This window comes from Aquila chrysaetos, chromosome 19, assembly GCF_900496995.4.
Source record: "Aquila chrysaetos chrysaetos chromosome 19, bAquChr1.4, whole genome shotgun sequence".
Classification (NCBI taxonomy): Eukaryota; Metazoa; Chordata; class Aves; order Accipitriformes; family Accipitridae; genus Aquila; species Aquila chrysaetos.
The window spans coordinates 20,038,699-20,060,914 of NC_044022.1; the positions used below are offsets into that span (position 1 = coordinate 20,038,699).

General features: G+C 43.1%; 1 protein-coding gene and 1 long non-coding RNA gene across 6 annotated transcripts; one reads left to right on the forward strand and one right to left on the reverse strand.

Moving 5' to 3' along the window:
• The first annotated feature begins 36 nt into the window (after positions 1–36).
• Positions 37–21,645, forward strand: ANKRD42 (ankyrin repeat domain 42). Of its 5 annotated transcripts, XM_041118468.1 has the most exons (13): positions 1,458–1,544; positions 1,814–1,969; positions 2,997–3,160; positions 4,742–4,849; positions 5,160–5,279; positions 5,878–6,013; positions 9,474–9,674; positions 10,657–10,782; positions 12,934–13,039; positions 13,646–13,818; positions 14,226–14,352; positions 17,107–17,251; positions 20,854–21,645. In XM_041118468.1, the coding sequence occupies exons 2-13, from the start codon at positions 1,951–1,953 to the stop codon at positions 20,947–20,949; spliced, it is 1,521 nt and encodes a 506-aa protein (XP_040974402.1). In that variant the 5' UTR covers positions 1,458–1,544; positions 1,814–1,950; the 3' UTR covers positions 20,950–21,645. The 5 variants fall into 5 exon arrangements, with proteins under 5 accessions (XP_040974400.1, XP_040974401.1, XP_040974402.1 ...); XM_041118466.1 differs by lacking the exon at positions 1,458–1,544 and adding an exon at positions 37–146 and having other exon boundaries at positions 1,814–3,160; positions 17,107–17,308; XM_041118467.1 differs by lacking the exon at positions 1,458–1,544 and adding an exon at positions 1,154–1,188 and having other exon boundaries at positions 1,814–3,160; positions 17,107–17,308.
• Positions 17,710–21,428, reverse strand: LOC121232442. The gene is made up of 3 exons (XR_005930882.1): positions 21,340–21,428; positions 19,767–20,397; positions 17,710–18,810 (listed from the first exon to the last, which is right to left on the reverse strand). It is a non-coding gene; the product is annotated as an uncharacterized LOC121232442 (long non-coding RNA).
• Positions 21,646–22,216: the final 571 nt, after the last annotated feature.

Below are 22,216 nucleotides of genomic sequence, written 5' to 3' on the forward strand. Positions count from 1 at the left end.
GCGTCGGGCGCAGGCAGGAGGAGGAGGAGGAGGAGGGTGCGGCGAGTGAGGCAGGCTCCCGGCGAGAGTGGCGGGCTCCCGGCCGCTTCTGCCGTGAGGAGCCGCCATGCCGACGGCCGCCGCCGCGCCGCCTCCCCCTCCGGCCGGTGAGACTGGTTCGCCCGCGCTCCTTCTTCCCCCTCCCGTCCTTCCCTCAGGGCTGGGGCCAGCCCCGGCTGCCCCCCCCCCGGGCACCGTCGCGGCGGCAGCTTCGGCCCCACAGCGGCGCCTCTCCCGCCTGGGCCGTGAGGGGAAAGCCCTGCCGGGCGGCGACGCCATGGCGCCGATGGGGAACGGGGCCCGCCGGCGGCCGCGCTCCCTCGGCTCTGCCTCTCCTGTTTTGCCCGAAACCCCCCGTCTGTGACAAGGGGGCTCCGCCGGCGCCCGCACGAAATGCCGAGATCGCTCAATATTCGCCCAAAGTGCGGGGAAAGGCGGCCGTCACCCCCAGGCTTAGCCGGCCGAGCCTGCGCTTCCCGAGCTGGAGGCGTTATCCCCGCACGGGGCCCAGCAGCGCGGCCTTCGCCTGCAGCCCGGGCTGGCTGGGGCTGGCGGCCTCCCCTCGGCCCCTGGAGCTGCATAGGACTGGGGGTTTTTTTTTGTGTTACAGAAATACTGGAAAGCCTAAAATTGTCTCTTTCCCCCGTTCTGAGCCATATGCTTCTTCGCTTCATTTCTTTCAATGAATTTTGGGCAGGTACTCGTCTCAAAATGCCGTCTTAATTCTTTCTGCAAAGGAGTTTTCTCTTAGAACGTCCAATGAGCATTTGATAACAGTTCTGATAAAAAATTGCACTGAAATTATAGAACCTGTCCTTCACTTTCAAACATATTTTTTACAGAATTCATGTTAACAGCTGTTTACTGAACTTCAGTCCCAGGGCAGCTGCCTTCGGCTTGTTCGTGGTGGCCTGCGCCAAGAAGCCGTGCAACAGCACTTGGCGTCGATCTCCGTACAGTTATAGGTCTCCAGAGGGAGAAGGGAGATGAATCCACTCCACTGCAGGCCTTGTCGTTTGCTTTTGTTCTGGATTAAAAAAAAAAAAAAAAAAAAAAAAATGGATTACCTTGAACTTGGTGCACTGGAACATTGTGTTAAACACATTAGTACGTTGGCAAGTAGTGTAATTGGCCAGATCTTCCTCTGATGTAAGTCTGTATAATTGTGTTGAAGTCTGTAACCCTCACTTGGCATAATGAGAAATGGCTCCCTTGTGGGAAAGCTATGTCCTGGTGATACTGTCTCTTTAAAAAAACAAATTACAAAACATACTTAGATATTATTTGGAAACATGAACTAGATGACCTCCTGAGGTCCCTTCCAAGCTGAATTATTCTGTGTTTCTATGTTGCTGCTGTTTGTTCATACAGTATTTTGCATGATGGAGTCCCGGTTCCTAACTGAAGCCGCTTTGTGCAGGGCAGCGATCCAGACTGCTTAGCTGGGGGAGGTGGAAGTGGAGAGATACACAGCCACGAGATCAAGTGGTGTGTTACAGCACGGGGTGTGTTACTGTCAGCCTGGATTACAGAAACAGCTTCAGCCCTCTTTTCTTCTCTGTGGCAACCCCAAATCTGCTTGAGCACTACTGTCACGCTACAGATCACATGAAAATAGTCACTGGTAAACTGCAAAGGCTGTTTTTAACCATATTTAGTAGTTTTTTACATGTATCACAAACACGTTCATGCAATATCTTATTTATATTCTTTAATATTTTTTATCTCAAATTGTGTAATGATTTTAACTACTACTACCATTTCTTCTCCGTAGGTGGAGAAGCTGAGGCACTAATACCTTAAGACCTACATTTTCATGCTTGCTTGACTTGAAAAACAGTATCCCACCTCTTCAAGACTTCTGACAGCGTGAAATCTAATGAAACAGTGTTAGTGCATTTTGGTACTGGAATGATGACTGCTCTAGAAGGTGATTACTAATTGTTTCAGGTTCCTCTTATGCTTGGCTATCTTCAGTTAGCGCCCCCTCAGCCATTAGATCTACTTACATATATTTCTGTTTACAAGTTCTGGCAAGATATCAGGGTGCTGCAAGGGGGTTTGAATATGTAACGCCCATTGTTTCCAGTCACGTAGTTAATTAGTGGAAAGGCCTGAAGGAGAACACAAGTTATTTGATCCCATAGCCTGGTGATGGATTTTTTTTTTTGACCCCGCTGCTTCTACATTTAGAGTTTGATTCTGTGCCACTGAGGTCAGTGAAAATGTTATTGACTTTGGTGGGAGCAAAATATCAGGCAGTTCTAGCAAGAGAGCAACATAGGATGACTAACACATTGTATAAAGAACTGCTTTTCTACATCAGATTCAATTTTGACATCAGTTTGTGTTGAAGCTGATCTGTGCAGCTCAGTCAAGAGCAGTTACGTGGTACGCTCACTTGGTGAAGGCTCTGGTGCCCTCCAGTGTGATATGCCATGCTGTGCCAAGTCCTTAGGCAGCCAGCAGCAGGAGCATGGCCATGTGGAGCACCTGGGAAGTGATGGCTGAAAGCTTGTTGGTCCAAGTGAGAAGCCTCCCTGGTCTCGTACTTGAAAATGTGATTAATGAAAGAGTTTGTGATGCCTACGGTTCTGGAAGAGAGCCAGTGTTGGGGTGGGCCTGCTGCAGCATTTGCATACATAGATGGAGTAGTTGTGCTTCCTGCTGTTGCTGTGCTTCTTGTCATCTTTCTTCTGGTCTTACTCTTTCGGGCCCTTTTCTGGGGCTGGAGGGGGCATGGCTGTCTCAGTTTTTTGCATACTGCTCTGTTTCTGATAAACAAAAGAAGTGACTTTGGATCCCTGCTGATAGGAATCTCAATCTCATACATTACTCCGAACATCTTGGTTGGTTCCTGTGAAGCTGATACTCTGATGTTTCTTTGATTCATCGCTTATTTCCTCTCTCTTAAATGTTGCTGAACTGACTAATGCCCTTTTCTTATTCCTCACTAGCTGTCAAGAAGAAGCAAAATTGTACTAGTGTTCACGAGGCAGTGAAAGCTGGTGATGTAGAACAGCTTGCATCAATGATAAAAAGTGGAACTGGTATTAATGAGGTGGATTTAGTCCACAAATTCACACCGTTGCACTGTGCTGCACACTGTGGAAGTCTGGAGGTAAAACATTATGTTAGTGTTCACACACAGCAAGGTTTTTATAAGTTAATGTTTTCCTTTTTTGGGAAAGGCTGGACACAAACCTGATAGCTTTGGTCAAGCTAAATCAATTAATCTCTGCCTGTTTTTCTCTTTAAATATATTCAACAAGAGCAGAAGTACAGTGTTTTAGGTTTTCATTTTGCCTTTCTGAAGCCCCAGGCAGTTTATATAGGCAACATTGCCAGATTTTACAAAATCAGTGATTTTCTTACTCTGAGCAAAGTGTGCCCTATGGTCTTCCTTCTAGACTCATGGCCTTCTTTTGTCCCTATTCTGTTTTCCCCTTCTCTTGGGACACCTAGAACATCCTGTAGGATATGTAAAATATTCTGAAGGTGATTGAAACAGGTGAGAAGTGACATGAAAACATGTTCATTCTGTTTACCAATGTCCTGTCCCATGCCTCATTCTCTATAGAAACAGTCCTAATACATTTTATTTTAATAAATGAAAACGTTGAATATTGATGGAGAAATCAGCAGGTGCTTGCAAGAATGTTTTGAACGTCCAGAAGAACTGAACTGCTGTATTCAGCACAACGTTCACCTTCTTGTTGCAGCCTCCTTGTACAATCTTTAAAGCGATCTAACCTTGAAGCAACAAGGCCATGAATAACCATATAAAAATTCATGTCCCAAAGGAAAGAATGTAAAGTTCTTGCTTGACTCAAGAAATACTAACTGCAGTGCTGTTTCTGGAATGTACAGAAACTGTCAAGAAAATGCTGATCATCATGTTGTCAACCCTAAAAATAGATTGCTTACCACCCTTTTCTGCCTCTATAAATTCTGCCATTTTTCATTTGACTCTCTGACTTTGTAATCAATGTATTAGACTTTATTGAATTATCTGTCATCTATTTGTCACTAAGCTCCTTGGTGGAAACAGTGGAGGAACCGGAGCTGTAGGCTGACCTAAAAGAAGATAATAAATCATAATAATATGTAATAAAAACTTTTAACTGGTCCTCTAGCTGGTTTTGGATAGCCCATAAAGCTTTCCATTGCAAGCAGTAATATCTGCTGAAAAAAAGGTGGATAAAACAAAACTAGGCTGTGGAAGGATGAGAAGAAAGATGGGATTACATACGCCTAAGGAGCCTAATAAATTAAATGAGGCTTTAAATTTGTTTCATGGTATTTTTCCTGCCAGTAATTCTAGCTGGAATTCAAATGAGCATGTTTGCGTTGTTTTTTCCAATGCTTTTGCCTCATGCCATGTGAATACTCTCACAGGTTACATTTTCAATCTGGAAGAGTAAAATTAAGAAGCCATACTCTAAAATCCATGCTAGGGTCTGAATTGGTATGTTATTTGCACTTTTTGTACCCTTGGGTGAAACCTGGAAAGTATAACTTAACTGTAACTTCCTAATGCACAAGTATCTGGCTTAGGCATGCTCTGGGGGTGTCATATTTCCATAATGAAGTATTCTGATACTGTTTTGAAATGTAACATCAACTGATAAATTATAGTTAAAATGTGCCTCAGATACATGATAGGATAGTTAAATAAAAAACTTTGGTTTGTGTTGAGCAGTGCCTTCACTGGTTGCTCTGGCATGGAGCTGATACAACACGTGTAACTGTCAGAGGCTGGACAGCAGCTCACCTTGCGGCTATCCGAGGTCAGGATGCTTGCATGCAGGTACGTATAAATATTCACTCTCGAGTGAAAGTAAGTAAGGCAGACCTTCAGTTTGGACAAATTCATGATGAAGACCATCTGAGAGAGCTCCTAATGGTGCTATGAGTATCTTATCTTGATGTCTTTACATCTGGAATCAAGTCACTCTTGTTAAAACCACTGCACTCATTTGTGCTATCTGCTTTTTTTGTGTAGTGTCAGGGCCTGAGGTCAGCCCAGAGTTATCCTCCTGATCATCTCAAGTCATCCTGCTAGGCAATGTTTGCTTTTTCAGCTTGTGAACTGAACTTCTGCTTTCCATTTCTTTTAGGCTTTGTTAATAAATGGAGCAAATGCAGAAGCTCAAGATGATCGTGGGTGCACTCCGTCACACTTAGCTGCAGCCCATGGGCAGTCTTACACCTTACAAACCATACTGCGAAGTGGAGCGGTGAGAGGCTTTTACCCACAGTTCCCTAGTGCAGAGCTAAAGTCTGGTATCTTTCCAAACAAAACTCTCCCTAGCTTAAACTGAGAATTAGGACTGTAGATTAATTGCTGTTGGTGAATTTATTTTTAGGGTAAATTTCCATTTTTTTATTGTAAGATACATTAGGGAAATGGTCAAAAAATCTAGAGAGAATCAATAATGTGAGTAAACCACATTCCACTGAGGATGTCATTAAATGAAGATCAGGTGCTGTGGTGGTTGTGATTTTTTGCAATTGTATGAACCTTCTATAGTAAAGGAGACATAAACTTAAAAAAAAAAATTATTCCAGATGCATATTTAAGGAATAATGACCAGTGCAGTGATAGAAGTATGTCTAAAAATGCACCTTTTATATGTGTGTTACTTAAATAAACCCAAGAACCTGTGAAAAGTACCTATCTTGGAATGGGAACTGCATACATGGCATGGACTTTGAAAAATGTTATTTGATTTGATTTAAATAATTTAACACAATGAACAGCTGATTGCTATTTATAAAATTGTCTTGTGTCTAAGATTCATTAATGAACGAATTAACCTGCTGCTTTTATTTTAGAATGTAAATGTTTCAGACAGGAATGACTGGAAGCCTGTTCATTATGCTGCTTTTCATGGTCGCTTGGGGTGTTTGCAGCTTCTTATTAGATGGGGAGCATGTATAGATGATGTGGATAACAATGGAAACCTTCCAGGTATATCAGGATAACTCATACATTTTTTAACCTTTGGTTTACAGTTGCTGTGTTATGTGATAATTATAGCAAATTATAAGTAATGTACACCAGCAGCATTCAGTATTTGATTCCATGCAATCAACATAGTTATTCCATTTTTATAATGATGGGGGGATTTACAAAATCCAAAGTATTTATCTGTCGGTGACAGTATCCTATTCACCTCCTGCTGCTGCTGGGAAGGATCTGAGCTCATGGGTGCTGGGGTAGGGAGCAGGCTGAGCCTGGTTGAGAGCTCTGTGTAGGTGGGCAGCATCTCCTATGCACGTGATGGAGCATGTGTGCCAATGGAGGTCACAGGAGAAGGGTAGGTGGATCAGGAGGCAGTTTCAGCTGCTATATGCTCCTTTTTGAATTTGTGCCAGGCTTTAATGGCTGTGCCAGTGTGATCAGATTCTGGCATGTTCACATACAGGTTTTTGTATCCCACTGTTTCTTAAATGGTTTGGTAAAACCCTTGTTCTCATTTACCTGTAATTTCTTCATCTTGATTTCTGGAATGCTGGTATTTCTGTATTATGTGTAATCTGTACTCTTTTCACAATCATAAGCATAGTTGCCTTTAGCACAAAAAATGGGCAGTGTTTATTCCTTGCTCTTCATAGTTTCTCCAGTGTCCCTCTGCCTACCACCCCCCTGCCTCAATATCCTCTGTAAGTCGAATGGTATTGTTCATATTCTGGGTTTTCATTGCATCCTTTCCCTTTTAGCATTTTCCTTCTTATGGTTTGTCACATTATTTGTTCCAATTAGCGTATTTTTTTTTGTCTATAACTCGTTTAGAGTTACCTTTTTAAATCCCTTCTTAAAATCTTTTACCCTCTGTTAAGCACCACTTACCTCATAAACTGAAACCTATGTTCTGTTTTGCAAACCTGGCTCTTGCATCCCAGCAGAACATCTGGTGTATTAGCAATAAGGGGTTATGTTAGGCATCCTGGTGGCAGTGTAGAAGGTAGCTTTATTTGCATTTGGGAACACTTCCCTGATAACAGACTGTTATGAAGAGGTGGCAAATGCTAGCACAGTTCTACTTAAATGCTCCGTATATACTGGTTAGTAGAAAATTGTTTTTGTTGTTATTTTGACATCTACAGAAGCTTGATCCTCCAGCCTTTGTTCTGTTTCATTTGATCGTATTATCATCCAAAGGAAAGAAAAAGCTTTGGAACATTGCTAGTAAGAGATTAATAAAGTGGTGTGATGTACAGATCAGCTTTTCCTCAGCTTCTGAAACAGCAAAGTGAACTTAAATCATCTTTACATATTTCAGCTTCAAGATTAGCTGCACAGTGCTATAATTTTTCCTAACAGTATACTGAAAGAAATTTACTGAGGTTGCGATGCCATACACCTAAAACTTGGCTGCACCTTTTGCATGTGTGTGTCATAGTAGAGGCTTTAATTACCTATAGCATGCTAATTTGGGGGAAGAACTGTGGCTCATTCAGTGTACAGAATGGGCTGTGCTCATTAATTCAACATTTTGTTTTCTCTCTGTATTTGGTTTTTGGCCATATCCATGCTTCTTTTATTGCTCACTAGTTAAACCCGTTCTAAATATAATATTAATTTAGTTGTAGTGCAACATGTGAATTTTTCACAGACACTGTTTTTTCACTTGTGTCTTTGAGAAGAGCGAATAGTGTTAGCCTGATTTTATAAAAGGCAAGAGGAAACACAGAGAAGTTGGGATGCCAACACCAACTACCCACTGCCTATTTGTGATGCCTGAGACAAGGTTTTTCAAAGTTCTTGGCACTAAGCTGCATATTTTCTGTTAACATCACAGTACCCTTTGGCTTTAGTCTCAACTGCCAAGTGCTCAGCATGCCCGAGGATGGTACAGCACAGTTAGATGTTGGGCACTAAGAAACACACAGGTTAAAAGCCACCTGTGAAAAGCTCCTTTATGTGTCTTCTACAGCATCCCACTGAAACTGTGCAAAAAGACATGGACAGAATACAACTCTTTAATCTATTTTCCCCTTGCCATCTTTGCAGAAAACGTTGAGCTTTTCTGACTGCTTTCTGCACAGGGCAGACATCTGATTAAAAAAAAAAAGTTTCATCCCAAAAGATGAAGTTTTATCCCTGAGATTTTAGGTATCTGAAAGTGGATTCAGGAGGGTTGAGGCAGTTTTTCACCAGCTGACCAGTAATCAGTACTTACCTTTAACAAGGTACCTCTTCTTCTCACTTATACCTGAGTAACTAACTCACTGAATAAAATTAAGACAATGGGAAAAACTGCCCTGATTTCAGTGAAGCTCAGATTTTGTTGTGTTACATTTTAGCAATCATGTGTACCTAAGTATTGTCATCTTGCTGTAAAACCAATATCCATCACCTTTTAGAGCAATTTCGCTCTGCAAAGCTGTGGATGGTTTGCAATCGAGAACTTGAATGTGCCAAGAATTAAGTGACATGGGGTTTTTTTGGTTCTGGGTACATTGCTTATAAGTTGTGAAGATAATGAGATTCTTACCTGGAGACAAACTAATCCTTTTGCCTGTAGAACATCAGCCAGCTTTTACAGAGCATTTTCATGGATTGATAACATGTAATAAGCATTTATTTGGCAGCTTCTTCCCATTAACAGGACTACAGAATATTACTCATTTCAAAATAATGAGCACGTGTTTTGTACATCTTACTTTGTTATAGACCCAACACTCTAGTAGTATTAAATAATTAAACCTCAGCGTAGCCTGAAGGACAAGGCAGGAAACACTTGACCCCCACAGGGAAGCAGTCATTGCCATGGTGAGGTTGAGCAGCTCCTGCACACAGCAACTGTCTACAACAGTTGAAGGAAAAAACATATAATAGAAGTACCATGAATAGAAGCCTCTGTCATGGGATGTACCTTCAAATACTTTACCCAGTAAAGTAAATGTCACTGTCCCCAGTTTACGGATGGGGTAACTGAGGGTGTGATGCAGCTCGTTTGTGGTGGCACAGTAGAGGTGGGACTAAAGCAGAAAAGGCTTTAACTCCTAATCAAGGACACTGCTTGCTGGCCTTCTGTAACGAGTATCCCTAGGATGGGGAAGTCAGTCAGCTGCTGAAGAGTGACAGTTGTGTTCATGGGGAAGATGAGACCCCAGCAGTGCACTCTCCTAGCTAGTGCTCAGTGGTCTCTTGGCAATGTTGTGTTGTCTGCTGCAATCAGCTCTGCCAGGGAGTCCACTTTGCACATCCTATCCTTGACAGCTTTCTTTTGCCTCCTTTGCCTAGAGCTGAACTCTGTCCTGGTTAGGAGCTGAACGTCCCCTATTCAACTGAGGCTGCTCCTACTTGTTGGATGGCTCAAGCGCTGGTAGATGAGCTAGATGTAACTAGTGGTGAGAGCACTACTTTCTTGGTGGGCAGCAGTGCTCTGCTCTAACATACTTTGTTTCACCTTGTCCTATAGCTCATCTGGCAGCAGTGGAAGGACACTTGCATTGCTTTAAGTTCTTGGTCAGTAAAATGGCCAGTGTCACGCACACACTGAAAGCCAGGAATGACCAAGGAGAGACTCCAAGGGACTTGGCTGAACGGTTCTATAAAGATAATATTCTGCAATATATTGATGGTGTGGAAAAAGAGGGGGAGCATCCAGAGGCACAGGAAGGTGAGTATGGATCAAGATACTGTTAAAATAGACATTGCAATTCCATAGAAATGCTTGATTCTGAAAACTTGTATGAGCAGAAGTCTAACATTTAAATTACCAATATAAGGAAGAGCTGTTCTTTTCAATGCTTACTATGCTTACTGATAGCTGAAGACTGGGATACTCAATGTGATTTTATAAATGCCTTGGGTTTACCCACGATCAAAATAAAACTTGTCACACTGTGTTGCATTATGAATACCAAGTTATCCATGTTCTTAGACTCCAGCAGAGATCCAGAAAAACTGTATAATTTTAATGAGTTTGCAGATTTGCCTGCTCAGAATCCCTTACTTGCATTGAATAGCAACTTAGCCTGGAAACATTCCACTGAAATTAAGGTTAGTTGCTAACCAGCAATACTACTGCAGTCAGAACAGCTGAAGGATGGAAGTGTGGCAAGGTCTGTAAGGAGAACTGCATCCTCACCTCTCTGCTTTTTCTAGGCATTTACTGCCCTTATCTGCTAGTCTTTTTTCATTATACACATATGTATATATGTCAGTAATCCCTGTCTATAAAAAAATAACTAGAAAAATCAAATTATATGGGTAGTTTTTAAGCAAGAAGAAGTAAAATAGTTTATATATTTGGTTAGGCTATGGAATTCAACAGGCAAACGACTCCAGTTAATACCAGTCATACAACATCAACTGTAAAACAAAGGTATACTTGTTATTTCAGGTTTATGAAATTAATCTCTTAACTGTATAAGATGCCTGTAGCCATAACCAAGACATGTTTAGTCAAGTCTATGATGAACAGGGCTAGTTATGCAGCTGCATTTTAACTGGTTAAGGGTGCATTAACCTTGCTAAATACAGCTATGAAGTGACCATGCGTTAGTTGCTACAAGAGGGGCAAGCCGTTAGAGACAAATATGAGCATGTTTAGTGGAGTTACTGGCATCTGTTTGGAAACATGTGCATTTCATTTTCAGTTTTAGCTTTCCCAGCTCATTGCGCTGCTTTCAAAGGGGATTTGTTAGTGCTTAGAAGATTAGTGAGAAGTGGAGTAATCAATATTAATGAGCGGGATGATAAGGGATCCACTCTCATGCACAAAGGTCAGTAATTATGATCTGTGTTTCAACTTGTTACTGTTTGTTGCTGACTTGTTTACTTAGTTTTTCAAGTGGCTGCTCATCAGATAAACTTCGTGAAAAACAGCATCTCATTTCCTGAGGGCTTGAAAGGGCAACCCTGAAAAACATATTTTGTGATGTATGTGCGCGTAGGTGTCACTTTAAAACCAAAATAACCAAGCTGAAGTAAAGAAAGAAGAGTTTATATTAAAGAGGGAACAACATCTGAACTGAAAACTAAATAGTTTTTTTTATCAGGCGAGATGTGACTTTTAGAAACATTGGCTAGCTAGGTATAAGAATGATCTGTATTGTGGCCTGGGCCTTTACTTACTGAACATACCAGTACTGTGGAAATGTGTTGTAAAAACCACAACAAAGTCATTTGGTAGGACACTGTGAAGAAAGGTAAATTTCTGGTATCTAATACCTTGATATATAGTGGAGTGCTAGCATTACAGAAAAATGGTCCCCTTGTGTTTGGGCAGTTTCATAGTAATGCCTGAAAAGAGAAATAGGAGAGGAAAGAAAGAGGGAAGTGTTTTTGTAATATGCTTTTAACACTATTTCCCACAATTCTTTTTGACTAGATATAAATGGTAGAATTTTTAAAAACATAATTGAAGTTCTCATTAAAAAAATTGATATGCAGGGATTTTAAAAATGTTTTCTATATTCTTTCCCACCCTCTTTTCTTGGAACGGTGCTAACCTACAATTGTTTCATCCCCAATCTTTACAAGCAATGTTGGTGTTATGGGGAAATACTACGGCTGATATTGTAATTTCATTTCCTTATCTCAGTGAGAAAACAAATACGGCAAACATCCAAAGGGGGTGCTGTCAAGAAATGCATTTATTCTTTCTTGAGAAAAACAGCTTGCAGGTTTCAGCTAGACATGCCAAATACCATCTTCCATATGGAAGACATCATTCCTGGCACCACAGGGTATGAGCAGTAGCCATGCCAGATCATATGACTGGGCAAAGCTCTTGTGTTAGGCTGCAGCTGAGAAGCGTTGCCTTGAGGGTCTGGCCCGAGAAATGATGTACCTATAGCTCCAGCACAAAGCCCTGGCTTCTCTCCTCCGTGAGACAGCACCACACACCACAGATTGGGGCAGCCAGCTGTATCTGATATAAGGGAGCCCAAAGCCAGAGAGAGGTGACAATACTTTGCTGCAAATCTGTGACATATAGGCCTTACTGCAAGAGAGTGTGAGGCAGCAGTTTTTTGTGTGTCTCATGCTCAGCGCATGAGACTGGGCAAGTTTAGTTTAACTTGTGTCCAGGAAGAGTTGCCAGTAAATTTCTGGAACTAGAAAGTGCCACAAAACCACATTGCATGATCTTCCCCAAAACTGTGTGTACCCATGTGACTTGAGCATCTTGACGTATAGGCTTCTCTTGAAATAGTATCTCCCCTGTGGTGTCTTAGTGAACCCAACCTCTGGCATATCAAATAATGACAAGAGGAGGACATTTTAGGTTTGAAATGCTTCAGTTGTATATAACTGACTGTCCTGGTTTCGGCTGGGATAGAGTTAATTTTCTTTCTAGTTGCTGGTATAGTGTTATGTTTTGGATTCAGTATGAGAAGACTGGTGATAACACACTGATGTTTTCAGTTGTTGCTAAGTAGTGTTTATGCTAAGTCAAGGATTTTTCAGCTTCTCATGCCCAGCCAGCAAGAAGGCTGGAGGGGCACAAGAAGTTGGGAGGGGATGCAGCTGGGACAGCTCACACAAACTCGCCAAAGGGGTATCCCATACCATGTGATATCATGCCCAGTATATAAACTGGAGGGAGTTGGCCTGGGGGGATTGCTGCTCAGGAAGTAACTGGGCAAAGGTCGGCAAGTGGTGAACAATTGCATTGTGCATCACTTGTTTTGTATATTCCAATCCTTTTATTAGTATTGTCATTTTATTATTGTCATTATTATAATTTTTAGTTTCTTCCTTTCTGTTCTATTAAACTGTTCTTATCTCAACCCACGAGTTTTACCTTTTTCCTTCCAATTCTCTCCCCCATCTCACTGGGTGGGGTGGAGTGAGTGAGCGGCTGCATGGTGCTTAGTTGCTGGCTGGGGTTAAACCACGAGACTGACTTGTGTGCACCTTCCTTCCCTTAGCTGCTGGACAGGGGCACGTCCATTGCTTACAGTGGTTGATTGAAATGGGAGCTGACTGTGACATTACAAATGATGCTGGAGAGACTCCAAAGGATGTAGCCAAGAGGTAGCAGTACATATCCTGTAGCTCTGTCATTTATTTACTTACTATTTATATATCAATGTAATGTCAACTTTGTTGGAATTAATCGTGATTTTCAGTGATGGAGCGAGAGCAGATCAGGCCCATAAATTCCAGCTCTGAGTGATATGCAAAGCTGTATTGTAGCTATAAAAGGTTTTAATTTTCACTTAATTTAATTTTTTCTTTTTAGCAAGGTCAGACATAAAAGATGAAAACTAGCTGATCTGCCAAAGGGAAGTTGTGAGCCAGTATGCTTACAGTTTGCTGTACAAAGTAACTGAGAAGGATTTTTGCATTAATAAAAATAATGCAGTGTCTGATGAGATTCAATTAAGAAATCCTGCAAAGCAAAAGATACCTCTGATGTAGGAGTCATTCTCATAAGATTCCACTGAGGCAGAGCTCATGCTATCAGAATACTACAAAAAGCACATTAGCTGCTCACAGTTGGTGTACCAGTGCTTCCTTTAATCCTGAAAGTCCCTCTGATAAATAGGAACATGAAGAGTTTCAGAGAGCTTCTATCATCACACGCGTTTTTCCAGATGATGGTGATATTTCAGTGTAGGTTAACTGTTCTCTGTGCAGGTTTGCCCATCTGGCAGCTGTGGAACTTTTGACACAAACTGGAGACAGTAACTCTAGTGATGAAGAACTGGATGCGAACAACATAAAGTTTTTTGAAAGACATGGTGTGGAAGGAAGTACAGATAGCAAAGAAGATTTAACACTGGATAAAGCAGACAAAAGGAATGCACGCAGTAAGCACTGTCTTTCCATCACTCCTTATTTGAAAAAGTTGGTCTCAAGACATTATAGTCCTAGTTGCACAGTTTCTGCCAACTGCTGTGACTTTTTCATTGTGAGATGAGAGAGTTGACAGGATATCTGTACTGCTGAGCATTCAAACAAATTGTGGAAAATTAGAAAGCATAGCAGGGGACAATCAGAACATAATGGTTACACTGTTTTAAGCTGTGTTGGTGAAACCATGTTGGATTGCTACTTGTTTTTGAGATCTGTTAGCTGCATGGGTGTCGGGTGTAGCTCAGTATTTGCTGAGTAGTGTGATTTCTGCTGTGTTTGTGAGACTATTTTCCAGGCTATTGGATTCCAGCATGACGTCTTCTCCATGCATTTTACCTACCTGGGGAACTCTGTCTTACAGTAAGGGCCTATCGCAAGATTCAGGAACTTCAGCAACTTCTAGAAATTGCCTACAGCAACTATAGACAGCTGGGAGGAATAACTGAAGAGGAGAAGAAGATGAAAAAAGAAGAAAGGGAAGTTGAGAAGTAAGGTTAATTTGCCCTGCTAATGTTTAACTCTGTGAGGCCTGTTTTAAAGTCTTCTGTAAGGCTAACTTAATTATGCTCAAATTGCTTTGGCCATTCTGTCTTTTCCACTTAACAACTTTAGCCAGGCCAAAAAGAAACGGACTTCAGCAGTTTGTCTGACCATTTCTAAACTTCTACCACCAGGATCAGCCCCACAGCACAACGTGTGTTTGATGGGTCCACACTTCTTGTGCAAGATCATCTCTTTGGCCTTCAGGTTTTCCTGCAGCATAAGTGCAGTAGGTCTGATAAGTCCTGGCTGTTTTGTTTGCATTGAGGATGCCAAATACATGTATGCACTTTAATAAATCTGGAAAAAGGCATTAGTCTTAGCATGGCTTGGATGGAAGTGCATATACAGCAGAAATTATTCAATGACCTGCTACATTTCTGTGTCAAGGGCAATATATTTCCATGCTCAAGAAAGCATTAGCTCATATCCAGACCACAGAAAAAAGAAATCTCAGCAAACCTGCCCTTGCATGTGAAGCACTTTTCATAATGTCTGTCTAATTCTCAGGGTCTCTATTAAATGAAAGGGTTCTGTTAAATTGGTCAGATGATTTGATGGGCAGACTGTCTAAGTTTCAAAGAAAAGCCCTTCTGTCTATCAAAGATTTAGAGCTTAAACTATAATGCAGCATCCAAAAGACAGCCCTGTCTCCACCTCTACCTGTGAAAGATTTGGCTACCCGCTGTTCTCAGTCTCTCTAGATAACCACGTCCATTATGTGTTTGGACCACCCCAAACCACTGTCTTTATTTGGTCACTGAGAGGAGTCTGTATCCGGAGGGCTTGTATGCCATCAGGAAGACAACAGACTTACCAGTCTGTGTAGATATGGAGCAGGTAATAGGTGTCACAGGTTGGAATTAAAAAAGTAGTTCGTTTTACCATATATGAGCCAAGAAACTGAGGTCAGGATTTATTTTGGTTCCAGATCACCCTTTGACTCAGCCCAGGCTAAAAGTCCATCTTCCTTGACTTGGTATGTCTGCAATGTAGATGTCTGCATCTGAGTTAGTTACCTTGAGCTCCTTTTTAGACTTCCTGGAGAGGTGTAGGCACTTTCAGGGCATAATTAGATAGGTACTTCAGGATGAGATTCATCACTTCTAGAAGTGTTTCTCCTGGTTTTAAAGGAGGAGGGTGACCAGCTCAGATGTTGACGCCTACATTGGAAGGTCAGAGAAGTCTGTTTGCAATGATGGAAAAGTCAGTGTTGACTAATGGCAGAAATTAGAGTTCATTTTGGATAGAGCAGCTACTCAAAAGCTAGCAGTGCTGATTAGAGGGCTCTGCTAAGGGTCTTTAAGGGATTTTGCTTTCTGTGGCATGTGTGGCTAAACTAGAAAAATAGTGAGGCTCTCTGAAGGGTCTCTCACCTGTGGAGGCCAGAAAGCATCCCTAGCACCACACTGTCCTTTTGAAATGGAAATACTGCTTCTCAGCATACCTGCTACCCTTCTCAGGGTACCTACCTGTGGATAAACCTCAAGATGCTTGTATCGTATGCCAGAAAACCTCATTATTTAAACATATTTAATGACAACACCATTTTGCTAGATGAAAAGCAGGAATTGCCACTTGGGGGAGGCTACTGTAGCAGATTTTGAAGATTCCTGCTTTAGTCCATGTTTTCTGGCTACAAGACACCTGTTATGAACCACTGCGCAGTGCTTTGCTTTGACTAGGCTGCATTGCATGGAAAAAAATGCCACCATGTGTGTGCCACACAGTTTTAGAGCTGTGTCTCATTAATCTGAAGCGTGCAAGAAGCCAGCCTGTCCCCCCTGAGCACTGATTTCCCGGCATAAGCACAGGCCATTCTTACAGTGTCAGTAAGGCTGATGATAAAGCCTGGTAGCTTTGGGCTGTGTGAGTCAGGAGTACTTCAGTCCGGGAAAAGCAGCAGCTCTTGCTGAGAGGTTTCCTGCCCTGCTGTTTGTATCCACAGGGCAGACATCTCCCTTTTCCTTTTACCAATCTTCCATCTTTGTGGCTGTGCTAATTTATCCTGATACAGAGGAGAGCCAGCTCAACTCCAGATGACTCAGTTGCTGAGGTCAATTGCTGTTATAATAAGAATATATGTGAATTATGTCTCAGCTAACCAGTTCCAGGAATTTCAATTAATTTAGGAGCCGTTGTGGGTGGGACCGATGAGATCTTGTGCAGCTGTTTATCAGCCAGTGCTTCAGTTTCCCTTTAGTGTCATGCAGGCTGTCATTTGAGTATTCCTCATCTGTGGCTAAGCCAATCAATAGGAAGGATATAGAGGCACCAGATGTAAACGAAAAATCTGCCCCTGACCCCTCCAGAATCTCAGTTTTATGCTTTTTCTCTCTTTCATACTAGCCTTTTTGCTCCTCGGGCAGGTCTCCCTCTTCCGCAGCTGGAGATGGAGCTGGGTTACAGCCTACCCAAGACCCTAGCGTCTGGCTCAGTGTGTGGGAAGACGTCTCCATCTCGTGGTCAGATTGCGCTGAGCACAGCTGACCGCGAAATAAAAACAGTTGTTTAGAGCTGTTGTAAAGGGTCTTGAGGCAGGAGCACGCTGTAGCTCACCCCAGCACAGTTGGCATGAGGAGTACTGCCCTGCTTTCTGCGGTGACTAACCTGTTCCTTAGGAAAGGCACAGGACCACGTGGAGTAGCCAGGGCAGGTTTGGATGTGCTTCATGCTCTGCTTGTCTCCTTTGCTTTTGGCAGGGCTGTGAGGGAGCTGGAGGCCCAGCTGGAATATGAGCGAGTCAGGCGGGAGAAGCTGGAGAGCCAGCTGGATGACTACCGTGCTGAGATAAGCCACCTTAGGGAGAGCCTGGAGAAGACCCGCATCCCCCCTGCTGTCCCCGTGGTGAGTGCCACACAAACTCCTCAGTGCGTGGGACAGCGGCTACTGCCCGTTACTTGTGCATGTATGTTCTCACTAAGATTCTCAGGCATGGTGCTAGCAAATACTGGAGTAAAGGTGTTAGGAGCTTTTAGCTTGGGACACTGAAGTGAGAGTAGCCTTTGTCACATCCTGACAGAGTCTTTGCTGTGAAAGGATATCAGTTTCTCTTTGTACCCTGGCAGAGAAGCACTGATGTTCTTCATATTAACAAAAGGGAGTGGACTGATCCCTGAGTACTTCCATGCTGCATATACAGTGCCTGACAGTTCGTCTTGGCTGGTGCCTGGTATCTGAGACTGGACCAGTGCTTCAGGAGAGGTGTTATCACCACCTAAAGGGTTACCTGGCCTGTGGGTGTGTAATCACAGCTGTGGGTTTGTAGGATTCTGTAATCCACAAGGATACAGAGACTTTTATTCTCTAAATTTCTCTACTTTATTACAGATTACCACAAATACCACCAAGTAGGTATATACTATTACAGGCTACTACAAACTTAGCATTAGTGAAGCAAACTTACCAACAATATAACAGCTGATGTACTTCTGATTGACTACCTATAAGGATATATAATATCAGTATGAAGTGAGTTAGAGAGATTTCAGAAGGGGCCAAACCATCCCGGAGGGGAGGACAAACTGAAGCCCAAAAGTGGGCCCAGAAGGGGACCAAGAAAATAACAGGGTCTCACTTCAAAGATAATCTGCATCACAGAGTCTGGAGTCAGCCAGGCATCCCGAATGAGAGTGCAGGATCTCGTAGAAAGTTTGTGTGGAGAATTCAGCCTGTTCAGGAAAGGAAAAGTATGTGCAGCACGGGAAGTTCTCAGAGAGAGGGGCTCCATTTTGGATTAAAAATTAAGTCCTTTTTATGTCATAGAGACATAAGAGAGTGGAGGACACCACCACTGCAAGCAGCCAATAGATGCTGGTGTTTCTATTTCTAATTTCCTATTTTTCACCTGTAACAGCCAATAGATGATGAGGTTTCTGTTCTTTCAGACCATTTTTGTTTTTTCCAGAGTATTTTCCACCTTTTCAGACAATAAATTGCCTTTACAGTCCCTTGTTTTTGTGCTTATTGGTGGTATTTCAGGATGCTTCTGATTTCTAGGTACCACAGCTGTACTTCAAAGAGGCCAGCTGCACTTTTCAAGGATGTTTCTAGTTTCCAGCCTCACAGTTCCCAGGCTGGCAGATATTTTCTTTGTCAGTATTTTTCAGCAGGCAGTTTCTTCCATTCAGTAATTTTCTCCTAACAAGGCCACCTTTCTGGCTGTTCACATCAGGTGTCAACCTGATATGTCAACACCTCACCCCCAGCTGCATGGTTTGTAGCAATCGCAGCACGTGTTGTAGGATATTTCTTTTGCTTGAAAAACTCTCCTTCAGAACTGGTTTGTTTTCTTCCCTTTTACACCGGACTGGGAAGTGAATTGGTGGAGAGCTGTAGTACAGTACTGTATTGCTGTGTGCAGTGGCTGACTTCAGTGAGTGTTCTCATGTGTCATCTGCTATCGTCTTAATTATCAAGCCTGCTGACAGCAAGGAGATGCAATATGAACCATTGATTGGCTTAGCAGGCGAAGACAGAAGAACTGTAGCTTCTTTAAAAATCAGATCTTGAGGATAGATCAGATGTTTACGTGCTGATTTTGGGGACAGGAGAGCTGGCATTTCAGACCTTTCCCTGTCACATAACTCCTACAAACTGATGTGACAGTCAAGACCCCGTTTTTCAGCTCTTTGCCATCCAGTCAGTCGGCAGCCTTGGGTGAGGCCGCTGAATTCCTCCTGCAATGCGTTGTGGGAACTGGTGTGCAGTAACACTGCTGGTTCTTCCAAAGGTACGGCCAGTGGAAAAGGCTCATGGCCCTGCCAGCCTGGGGTGTTCATTGCTGTTCTCGGAGCTTCGCTTAACTTCCTTGACCATTGCACTGCCTTGACCGTAACTGTTTGTAGGGCCCTGCTGTATAAACCAGTATAAAAGTCAGGCAAGGACTCTAGTCACTGACAAAGTGGACAACTCGGATTTAACTCCTTCCTCTGCCTAGAGGAGCTGAGAATCCCCATCCCGGGGGGATGTTCTAACTAGCACAATATCTGCTTTTCTGAGATGGAGCCATATTCATTCCCCTGCTGGCAGCTGTGCAGTGTGACCACTGTGTTTCAACATGCACTGGTCCAGAGGGAATGAGTGAGAGAAAACAGCTTTATAAGCTGATTATTAGGGCAATCATGCAGGAGGGGGGAGCTGGCTTGTGCTTCACATGAAACATTTACCTATTTCTTGGAGGAGAAATTGGTTTGCTGGATAAAAGGGGTAACGTTACCGCCTTCTTCAGCCAGGTTTGAATGAGGCCCAGGTGCTTGGAACGTCCCTATTGGATAATGGTCCTTTTCGGGAGCGTGATGGGGGAGAATGCTCCATGGATGCTCTGAGCAGGAAAAAAGCACTTAGAGCTCGATTTTGTTACCATTTAAGCTGTGTGTGGATTTGGCCGTTGAAATGCCTAGGGCATTTCAGGAACCCTGAGAGCAGAGGTGATGCCACCCCTCTGCAGCTGGGAACAGGAGCTGTGGACTGTGTTGTGCTGCACATCCTTGGAGAAGGACAGAGGAATTTCCGTCCCAGGAACTTTAGTCCTTCTGTTGCTGTCATCTGATCCCAGGCTAACACAGCATGGCTGTGGGTGCAGCGTGGCCAGATGGTATTCAATTGCTGCAACTCAAAGCAGCGAGGCCTTCAGGTTGCTACGGTGCCTGTGTCACACACTTGTGCAGGGTGCTGGCTTCACAGCTTACCTTCTCTTACACCTGTGTGTGCTTTGAGCAGCGCAATGTGGTCTGGCACAACCACACTGCAGTTCTTTCCATCTCTCTCCTACCCCCCTTGCCCACTTTCTTCCTCCTGCCCCCCCTTGCAGGATTGTTTCTTCACCTTTCCTTCCTTCCTGGGCTTTTTTCCCTTTCCTTTAGCCTGTGCCCACTTCCCCCACTGCCATATACAAGCTGTGATGCTCCTTCAGCTATTTGCTTTCCACTGTATCCTTTGGGACTGGTCTTTTCCGTGCTGCCGAGACCCTCTGGCCAGACAGGTGCCTCCACCTTGGAAAGAAAAGCAAGTTTCTACTTCCACAGCTTGCTTTAAGACATTACTCATTCTAGTCCCCTGGCAGGTTTAAAAATCTAGGACAACTATGGCATAGAGTCCCCCATTTCTAAGGTGGAAGAGTGGCTGTTGTCAGTTTTTTTACCAGCAGCAGTCTGAAAAAGTCCAGTTGGGCATTAGGTTTACTAGCTGGGACTGGAGACAACTTCTATTGAGGCAAATTTGTTTTCAGAAACTTCTGCTCCAAGTGACTGCTACAACCAAGGGGCCTTCAAATTTTACCCTGCTGTGACTGTCATCCCATGCCCTGGGACTATGCTCTGCCCTCAGCTTCAGTCTGAACACAACATTCTGCGGTTACTCAAAGCCATGTACTTTTAAATCCTGTCTTATGAGGTAGCAGGTTTAAGTGATTGATTGCTATTTAATGGCTGCAATGTCCTTTGTTTCAGGAAGCTGAGACCATCTCCAAGTCTTGCAAAGAGAAAAAGAGGGTAAAGAAGAAACCAGCCTGCAGCCCTGGAGGAGTGTTTGTGAGACTGCGCTGAGGAATGAACCTCCGACGAGGGGCAGGCAGACTGAGGAGGTAGAATGGCAATATTCTACGCAATGCAAAGTGTTTGCGTAGCCCAGCTCCACAGATGAGTTGTGGTTCTCTTCATTTCAATGAACTATTTTTTTAGTTCTCTGGGTTAGAAAATATTTTTAAATCACAGCAGCAGCATTTTTTATTAGGGGGAGAAAAAAAACAAAGGGCAGAAAAACTTCTCTTCCTGTCCAGGTAGTAGTTTAGCAACAGCTTTGCAAATTATAAGGTGACACTTGAAAAGTTAACTGCAGCAATGTCATAGGGCCTCCTAGGTCAGAAAAAAGTAACCCCTACGGGTCTATTTTGTACTACTACCTTAGGAGGGGAAAAAACCAAAAAAGCACCTTACCTCCTAAAATAATCGGATAGGACCTTCAGTGTGGAACCAGAATACAGTCTGTCGGAGAAGTACTTCTCAGCTGCAGACAGGTGCCAGGCCCCTTCATTTTCATCTTCAAGTCATCCTAAATAAGCCAGGAACTGACTCCTCTGGGAGGTGCCAGATGAACTGCAGTGGTGGGCCTCCGAGTCTAACTCGGGGCTGAAGAGTTCACTGGGCTACGGGCCATGTTGTGGTTAGAAACGGCAATCCTGACCTCTCCTCCATGCCTAAAAAACATTTCATGACTTCACATATAAAGATTTTTCTCTCGTGTGCTATTGTGAAATTTTTTTCCCTTTGGAACCCTCATTGTGCATAGCAATTTGAGAGTTTTGATTTTAATAACAAATCCTTGCACCTAGAGATTAATTTGCTAATGCCTGAATCCTTATCTGTCCTCTCCTTAGTTACCAAAGGAAACTTAAATCTCTGAGAATTTCAAAGGTACTGAAAAAAAAAAAATCAATGTATTTGTGTGCACAGAGGGCGAGACACACTAACAGCATAAGCCTTGTATCAGAGCTAAAGAAGGGAAATTCAGTCTCTAGAGCCCATCAACATGTGGTGTGGAATGATGGTGGTGAGAAGCTGCAGTAGATGAGGTATTTCCTACATCACCGCTGGTGCTAAACTCTCATGTAGGAACAGTGCAAAAGATCAACTGGAGTCATTCCATGTCCAAAGAAGAGCAATGAAACTGGTGAAGGGTCTGGAGCACAAGTCTGATGAGGAGCGGCTGAGGGAACTGGGGTTGTTCAGCCTGGAGAAAAGGAGGCTGAGGGGAGACCTTATCGCTCTCTACAACTGCCTGAAAGGAGGTTGTAGCGAGGTGGGGGTCAGTCTC

Bases quoted from the DNA above. Each gene is read 5' to 3' on its own strand.
- ANKRD42 (XM_041118466.1), top strand. From the start codon at position 2,972: ATGCCCTTTTCTTATTCCTCACTAGCTGTCAAGAAGAAGCAAAATTGT. The intron at 9,675-10,656 runs GTGAGTATGGAT...TTTCATTTTCAG, and splicing joins GCATCCAGAGGCACAGGAAG to TTTTAGCTTTCCCAGCTCAT. The intron at 17,309-20,853 runs GCATGTATGTTC...CCTTTGTTTCAG, and splicing joins GGCTACTGCCCGTTACTTGT to GAAGCTGAGACCATCTCCAA.